The sequence below is a fragment of the Mercurialis annua genome, linkage group LG7 (genome assembly GCF_937616625.2).
Source record: "Mercurialis annua linkage group LG7, ddMerAnnu1.2, whole genome shotgun sequence".
In the NCBI taxonomy this organism is placed as follows: domain Eukaryota; kingdom Viridiplantae; phylum Streptophyta; class Magnoliopsida; order Malpighiales; family Euphorbiaceae; genus Mercurialis; species Mercurialis annua.
Window position 1 is genome coordinate 44,385,378 of NC_065576.1, and position 9,452 is coordinate 44,394,829.

The 9,452-nt window shown below is 32.8% G+C and overlaps 2 protein-coding genes across 2 annotated transcripts; one reads left to right on the forward strand and one right to left on the reverse strand.

Annotated features, from left to right (window-relative positions):
* Positions 1-4,585: 4,585 nt before the first annotated feature.
* LOC126655468 (uncharacterized) lies at positions 4,586-5,328 on the forward strand. The gene has a single exon (XM_050349672.2). The coding sequence runs from the start codon at positions 4,647-4,649 to the stop codon at positions 5,241-5,243; it is 597 nt and encodes a 198-aa protein (XP_050205629.1). The 5' UTR covers positions 4,586-4,646; the 3' UTR covers positions 5,244-5,328.
* Positions 5,329-5,735: 407 nt separating this feature from the next.
* LOC126655467 (OBERON-like protein) lies at positions 5,736-8,590 on the reverse strand. The gene is made up of 3 exons (XM_050349670.1): positions 8,424-8,590; positions 7,079-8,232; positions 5,736-6,640 (listed from the first exon to the last, which is right to left on the reverse strand). Exons 2-3 carry the CDS (start codon positions 8,226-8,228, stop codon positions 6,021-6,023), a joined length of 1,770 nt encoding a protein of 589 aa, XP_050205627.1. The 5' UTR covers positions 8,229-8,232; positions 8,424-8,590; the 3' UTR covers positions 5,736-6,020.
* Positions 8,591-9,452: the final 862 nt, after the last annotated feature.

The window sequence follows — 9,452 nt, forward strand, 5'->3', positions numbered from 1 at the left end:
AACATGCACATATCCCTAAAATTAATTGAAGATCAACACAAAATCAACATAAAATCAGCATGTGTATACTATTTGTCATTAAAATTAATCAAATATCAGCTCAAAATCAACACAAAATCAATATAAAATCAACATGTGTACATTATTTATTGCTGACATTTTTGTCAGTTTTAATATCAACACAATATCAAAATAATATCAACAACATTTAATAAACTGGATAGTATTAATTTTGTAAAAAAAATTTAACACTAATTTTATTTTTAATATTTATTTACCTTTATTTTTGCTAATAATTAATCAAAATTTATTATTTATCATATATTTAATTATATATATATATATCAATATAAAATCAACATTAAATTAACCAAAGATTAATAAATTATTTTTCCAATCTAAAATACCAACACAAAATCAACATAATATCAACATAAATTCAAATTTGTAGTATTATAATAATTCAAAATCATTATTTATATTTTTTACCAATACCAAAATCAACACCATGTCAACACTATACCAACATAAGATAAACATTGTAACATTACAATAATTTAACATCATTATTGTCTTCTTCACCGATGCTAAAATCAACAAAATATCAACCGAAAATCAACACCATATCAACATTGTAACATTATAATAATGCAACATTATTATATGTCTTCTTCCCCGATGCTACCATATCATTATCTAGTCTCAATTTAATTTAATTTAATTTTTTTAGTTTATTTCACAGACAATGTTATCTTAGTTGTCAATGTAAAAATAAAAAAAATCAGTTGATATCAACATAAAGTCAACATAAAATCAACAAAACTGTAACGTTACAATAATTCAGCAATCAATAATCATCAATAAATCGTTCTGCAGAATAAAAAAAACGCAGAAACACAAAAAAAATGCAGAAATAACAGAATTTTATTCCATAAAATCACAAAATTATTCTACATTACATGAAATGAGTATTAGATTCTTTAAAGATAATCTTTATACATGTTTAATGGTGAAAACAACAGTAAAAATAAACAAATTACAGATCTGAAAATGAAAAAAAAGAATTAAAAACTTCAGATCTGAAATCAAAATTATAAAAGAAAGATGGCGGAACGGCGGAGGCGAAACGGCGGAGGCAAAACGGCAAAAATGGAACGGCGGAGGCGGATTGGTGCGAAGAACAAATCTGAGATTTGTGTGAAAGGTGAATTGAAAGAAAAAGGAGAGAGAAATTTGAGGAGAGAGAAAATAATTGTATGAGGGTTTGTGTTATTAGGGTTCTATTTATATGGATGGCATAAAAGTAATAATTTCTCCCTTGCATGGTAGTTTTAAAATGTCAAATATGTGTTGGTATAAAAGTAAATCAAACATGAATGTTGGTTGTTTGAGTAAAAAGCCCAAGTTTTTAGAATAAGAATCTTTCCACTTGTTCTTTTTTGTCGCTCAACAAAGGAAGCACATGTTGTACTTAAATATTCCACAAAACAATGAGTAACTCTAAAAATAGGTTGAGTCACATTTTAAGATTGTGGTTTATAAACACTTAATATTCACTCCATCTTATATTAAAAACCTTATTTATTTTTACATATAAATTATAAAAATATTTATTATTTTTAAATTTTTATATTTTGTCCCTATTAATGACTTTCATAAAATTCCTTTAAAATAATTAAAACAAGAGTGAAAAAATGTTTAACAAAAAATATTTCAAAAATAAAAATGAAATATCTCAAAATAAAATATGAAATTTTCTAAATGAGATCGAAAGGGAGTACTGAAATAATCAATCATGTCAAAAATATAACAATCAGATTTTAAATCATTTATTAACTTATTTGTTACAAATATTACTATTGATAATTATGTATATTCTTTACGGGATTTTAAGCCAAATATATTTTGAGCCCCCAAATTTTAGGCATTTTATCATTTGCATGCTAATACTTATGTAATTATCATTTCAACATTTTAATTTGTTTGTTTTTCTTAAAATTCTGTGCACATTCACTGTGTGAGATTTACCTGAAAGAAAATTTGAATAGCTCCAAAAAAATTTAATTAAAGAATTGATGTTTTTCTTTGACAAATTAATCTGAATATTTTATATTCTTAACCACATTTTTTATTTATTATTTTCATCGCATCTCAATTTTCATTTATATAGTAATAATCTTATAATTTTTTGGGATGTGTTTATAGATTAATAATTAGCAAATAGTAGTACAATGCATGAAACTGCATGACTTCTTTAAAGTATGAGAAATTCAACGGATCAGTTTTAATTGACTTTAATTAAAAAAATAAGTTGAGCCACTAATTCCATTAATTAATTGGTTGAAGATTAATTGAAGTTATCATAGAACTAATCTGGTTGTCTCTCTGACATGGAACTAAAGAATGCTGCAGCATAACCAGCAAAAGAACAAAGATCTATTCTAATTTTGCTCAAAACTATTTTTTGTGTTCTCCAATATTTGTAAAATATCTATCTTGTTTGGATAACATCAGAAGGGATACTCAACACCAATAGCCAAATTAAATAAATAATAAAAAATGAAGGAAAATAAATAAATAAAATTGAAAATTAAAACAAAATTTTAAAAAATGTTATAAAAACAATTAATAAATGACTATTAGAATTATTATCGTCCTCTGTTCTCTTTATATTCTCTAAAAAAGAGATAATATGATAATATTTAAAACAAATCGAATGCATTATAGCACGTACACACATATATATATATAATTTTTATTTTTATTTTTATAATTTTCTTTTTCTATACATAAAAATATAGAAAAAAAAATTTGAGTTATTATGATAATTTTTTAGAATTACATTTTTTAAATAAGTTATAATATTTTTTAACATACACCATATGCTACACGTAACTTGATTTGATTCTTATTTTCTATTCATATTTTGAATTTCAATTTTTTTACATTTGTTTATTTATCGATATTATTCTTGATGTATTTTGCTAACATTTCTCTATATGTATAAATGTTGTTTAGCCTTGTAAGAAGCACGTCAGTCTATCTCGACGACTATAAAATATTTATTATTATAATTATAATTTAAGTATATTTTAGTTAAGAAATAAAGTTTAGGCATTGTATTGAAAAATAGAAGAAAATTCGGACATCGTGAATGAGAATGTTCTGAATTTATGTCTATCTTAGAATTTGTGAATTAGTAATAAATTAGTGTGTGCATAAAAGGCAGTAAAGGTAATAAAGAGTCAAATTAAGTTTAGAAAATTAAAGAGACCATATAATAATGAAATTCCCAAAAGATTTTGAAGTAACTTCCATTTATATAGTACTCCTGGTTAGTTGAAAATAGGTCAACAATTTTAAAGGAATGGTTAGCAAAGTAGAAGGTGAGAATGAGACATTTAGAGATGGGAGTGTTTATCCTACACAACGGATATGACACGTCATTTTTACAATAAGCCAATAAGTAATTACAATAGGAAACCTTTATTTATTGCTTATTTTTTTATTATTAAGTATTTGCACATAGCTAACGCCTCATTGATTTGTTGCATGAATGACGTGGCATAACTGTTGCGTTATATAATTATTTTTGGGGTGATGCCTAACCATTTTCTTCCAAACTTTTCCTATTACATATTTCATTACCGTAGTTCATGTTTAAATAAGTAATTGTTGTTATTTTAACTTTCATATTTTCTCAAAAACTAAAATTAGGTTTTCTATCTCGAGCAAAGGATCAATCTAGTCATCAAATTTAAAATTTGTAATCAAATAACTCATTTTCAGTCATTTTAATTGAAATCAATTAAGAACTATACCTTTTATTTTTAGACCAGTTAAGGACAAACGTTCTTTAGTCTTATATCAATTAAAGACAAATTTAAATTGTCCAAATTCTTGAACTTGTTCATATTATACATTTTATCTTTAATTAACTGAAAATGAATAATCTTATTCTTAATAGATCAAAATAAGTGATATTTAATTATTTTATTCCGAATCACAAGTTTAAAGACCAGGTTGATCCTCACTAATTCCTTTGCTTATGTTTAGCTATCAAATTACTTCCACGAACTAAATATTATATAATGATTGCGCCCCCCCCCCCCCCCCCCCCTCTTTACTTTTGGACCGTTGGAAAAGAATACACATGTAAATAAGATTCGTGATTTTGGTTCAAATTTCCCCAATCCCATCTAATGCAATATTTTGCCAGGAATCCAGTAGAAATTGTTATTCTTTGATATCATGTTATCATTACTAACATTAAACACTATTGTTTTTCATAATTAGCTGTTTCGAATTCCAAGTATACTGATCTAGAGTTCAATAGGTAAAAATGAGAAGAAAAAGATCAATTGAAATTATATCTGATTTCATCTTTTAAACTTAAATGGATCTTAAAAATATAATTTCAGATCAAATGAATTTTTTTTTTTATAATTCTATCTCGATTCATGAAAAAGATTAGGGTAATAGAGAGCCTTCTATTACCTTCGCATGCACAAATTACCCACCAACTAACCTTGAGAAAACATATCCTGCATGTACAAAAATACCATAAAACTTGATCAAGAGACTCAGCTCTCACCATTTATAAGATCTTCTCTGAGTTACACCAGCAGATTGACATTACTCCAAAAATGCCTCTCTGGTTTCTCATCTTTCTTCCACTCGTTACGGTCGTAAATTCCCAACCCTCAACCATGACTCCACCCACAAATCTGATCAACCAGACCGACCTGCAGGTAGCCATTGATGACATGAGAACGTCATCGTACCATGGCTTCGTAATCCTTCTAAAGATTCTAACCACCTCACCTAATCCAATTCCTGACGGGGAAATAACTTTCTTGATGCCGACCGATGAGGAACTATCAAAAGTTTCTCTCAAGCTTGATACTCTTCATGATTTCGTACTCGGTCACTCCATCCCAACTGCACTACTTATCACTCATCTTCTACATTTTCCGAACGGAACTCTGGTTCCATCCGGAGTTCCGAACCGGATGCTGAGGGTTACAAACAGTGGAAGGTTGGGCCTGTTTGTGAACAATGCAAGAATTGTCGCTCCGAATGTATGTCTCAACTCTTTAATAAGGTGCCATGGAATCAGTGCCGCCATGACGTTTCAGAATAATGATTATCCTGCAAGGCGACATCAGAATTTCCTTGACACAAAAGTTCATTGGAAGGCGAAATCTTCATCAGTTCTAATCAACCGCCCTGCGCTACCCTAAAAATTTAAAATTCTAGCCTCTTAGATTATATTCATGTTGAGGAAAATAAATGCCGATCAATAGAGAAACCTGTCAACCTTATTTATCTTTCAGTTCAGTGACAGAAATAACAATAACACATTGCCGGCAAATGCTATTTTCTCCATGAAATAGGAAAAGCTAACTGAAAAAGAACACACATGTTGGGGTTAAAAAGAATTGCCGTTGCTGAATTTTAGACTCCGGTTTCCATCGTCATGTTTTACATTTTGGTAAAACTTTTATTTTTCCAAAACAGGAGATTACTATAGCAATTTCGGTCATTAATTGCTTATGTGACAACAGAAAAGTTGAATTCATCCACATAATTGAGTTACGAAAATGTAAAAAATAAAACATTGGTAACCAAAATGTAAAAATGTCTGTAGTTCAGGAACCGCAAAATATCTTTAACCGCACATGTTGTAACTTGTTATATACATGATCCTACCCATATCATATGCTTGTTCAGAATGCAACTGCAAATCACGACGACAATCAACTATAAACTAGCAACAGCTACAAGTATATAATACATTTTCATGCAGACAAACTGCGGAAAAAACAAATACAAGAAAAGAATCACTTACAGCTTTATATCAGCCTTGCTAATTCCTAGCAATGGGGAAGCTGCTGGTTAAGACGATCCGACAATGAAATGAAACCGACTAGCATTTCATTAACAATTTTTCAGAAACAAACTGACACTCCTGAACTGAAACATAATTAAATATATAACAAATGCGAAAAATCATGTCCTCAAGGATTTGTCCTGAAATGGTGGCGGTCACTTGACTGCATTTCTGACTTCGGGTAGCTATTGAGCAAGTCGTGAATTTTGGAATATGCCGATACCTGTGAAGGGTCACGGTCACCACCGCCGCTACTTTGTGATGCTCGTGAACTCTCTTGAAGCTTAATCTTCTCGAACAGATACTGTTTCTCTGCTTCAGCTTCGCTTAAACGAAGTTTGAGGTAACTATTGGCATATTCTTCCTCTGATTTATCAGTCTTAGCAAGAGCAATCCTCTGCAGCCTCTCGGCCTCTCGTTTTGCCTCATTCGCCTTCAGCTGGAACATATCTGCCTCCGCCTGCTTAAGCCTTACGATTCTCTCCAACTCATCAATTTGTAGCTTCTTCTTTTGCCTGTCTAGCTTTATCTCCGCAACTTCCTTGGCTTTTTCCTCCAGTTCACGATCACATGTCTCAACAGCCAAGCGGGCTTTTTTGAACATTCTCATCTTCTCATCAGCCACCATCTCCATCTTCCTTATTGCCTCTTGCACAACTTCTGCAATTCGGTTGCAGGCCTCCTGAGGAGCTATCAGTCTTCCACCGTCCCCATTCTCCAAGCTCTTAGGAGAGTCTACCTCAAGTTCTAATAGACAGAGTTAAAGAAATCAGAAAATAATTTAAAATTCATTTTATCAAATTAAAAGAAAAAAAAACATTTGGGTTAGAAGCCATCCACCATTTACGTATTTCTTGAGCAGATTAAATATAGATAGATTGATTAAAATGAGCTCATGTAGGACACCCGATTACAGACAAATTGTTCAGTAACAGAGATTTTCGTGAGTTTTAGAGACAGGATTACGAATATAATAAGATCTGCCCCATGAGGCAATGGATATCAACTATAAAAGTAGTGAACATTAAATGGCAACGATACCGACTTCCAAAACAAACATGAACTATCCAAATGATTTGACCGAGTGAGACTATCAGATATTCACTCGAAATGAACAACCTGCTGGATAATAAATTTTCAAAATGCTCAGTCTTTTAACATATAAAGCTTAGCAAAAATGCAAACCTTGGAAAAACATCAGAATTACTCTGCAGGCTGTTGATTCCGCAAGTCCGCTCTTCATATTATCAATAAGTTCCTCACATTTCCAAAACAGTTTCCTTCCTCTAGGGTCTTCACTTCCTCTGAAGATTCTGCTGACAAAATCAAGTTCTCTCACCAGGGCATCTCGCTCCCATGCCGGTGCACAATGTTGGAAAACATCTTTCACCCATCCTAGGAGCTCAGATGTTCGATTACACGCACGGCATCTAAAAAGCATTTCAGTTGGACATGCTCCATTCTTAACAGATGGGCCCATATTAATTTGTCCGTCACGAATAGCACAATCCGTATGAGTCCAATGAGAGCACAGATCGCAACCAATCCACCGACACGTATTGACTTCAAAATCAAACTTGTTACAGATAACACACATACACAGATTGCAAAAACCATTCCTATTAGTACATATCTCACAAGTACAATCATCCGCCGGAAGTTGATTTTGGCAAGCAATATTCCTGCATCTCTTGAAAACAAACACTTCAATGAGGGAAGTCTGTGAGAGGCTAATACTCGGATGCAAAAATGCTTGAATTCCCGTATTAATCGCAACAAGAATCTCAAGCTGAACACGATGAGCTCTAATCAACGTCTTCCCCGTCAAATCAGCTCTACTCTGAACAAGCTTCTGCAAAAACAAAAACTCCTCCCTATGCTGCGACCCGCCGTTCCCTTCCAAGATAACTCGAAGCCCACTCTTCAACTCATCAAGAAACTCATCCGGCAAGCGATGCATCTTCTCCGAAACAATATCAACTCGCTCTCTTGCAATATCACGAAGCGATATCTTATCCGCACTCGAAACGCGACGAATCACAGACTGTTCGGGGCAATCATTTTCAGCCTTTCCATTCTCCAATTTTTTCGCCACGGCAACAGCATCACCAGTAGGCCAGGTTTCTCGAGAGCTAGCGCTCTCGGTAGGTGATTCGCGGATATTATCCGAGTTTGATCTCGGTTCTTGCGCATCGGGAGATAACCGAGGGTGATCGGACGATACTAAGGACAGAGAAGTTTGTAACCCTGACCCTCCGGGTCGGGGTTGCTGACGTGGAGGCAACATTTTTGACGGTGGCTGTGGGTGGATGTTGGAACCGGACGATGTTCCCATCAATCTGTTAGTAAATCAAAGTTATTGACCAACGTGTAATTCATCACTATTATTTTCAATCAAAAACCTAAAAAAAATTAACTGAAATAAAAAGAAGAGACAAATTGTAAGTCAAATATTTTCTGGTTATAATTTTCTCGGGAAACAAACAGAAAATGGAAAATTAAAAGAAAGAGAGAGAGAGAGAGAGCTGACCTCAGTGAACCGAGCTGAGCAGATCGACGGATGAAGCAGAAGCGAAGTGAGAAGAATTTTCTTCGATTTCTTGGTTCGGGATACTAAAGGATAGCTAAAATGACCATTTTGTCCTTGGTGGTGGTGTTGAGATTTTAGAAAGGAAGGGGTTGATCTGTAATAAGAGAAATTGACGAAGAAAACTGTAGACGGCTAATTATTTATTTTTTTTTAAAAAATATTAATGGTTCAAGGTTGGAATGACCGAGTGAGCGGGTCGTTGTCCGAGTGTTGACGAGGGCCTTAAACGCGTTATTGCAAGACAGTAATGGCAAGTCAAGCCAGTTTTAAGGCCGTTGGAGACTCCAAACTGTGTCGTTTTTATGTCTAATTTGGCTTTTTTTGCTTATGGACTTTTTGACCGGAGCTGAGCCGAAACTCAATATCATTGTCAAATTCCAGAATGTGGACCGCCTGCCAGCCCACATACCTGATAATTTCGGGCTATAATGGCTAGCAATCTAACGTCAACCACTCCATATTAAAAAAGGGCGTAGCCGGGGTTCGAACCCACGACCTTTGGCGCCAAGATAGCTGAGATTTAGACCACTAGACCAAACCCGTGCGGGCGGGATAGATAATATTGATGTTATTACAAGAAGGAAAAAATATTTCTTTAGTTCATCCAATAAAAATTAAATATCTTGATCGCATTCTCAATTCTAGTATTATTGCTAGAGGATATATAATCCATAAACTTTATTTTATAACAACATTTCCGCTAAATTTTTTTATTAGATGAAATGTCAAAAAAATAATGAACTTTACATGTTTCTCATTTTAATTCTCATTTTCATACACAAACTATCACTTTTGCTCAAATTCATGCACAATGCTGATATGGCATTCATTCATTGGTGTAAAATTACCTCCACCTCAGCGAATTACATCAATGGAGCCGTAACACCTCAACACCGTGCATGAATTTGAAAAAAAGTGGCAGTTCGTGCATAAAACTGAAAAAAATTAAACTGCATGATTAAAATGAGA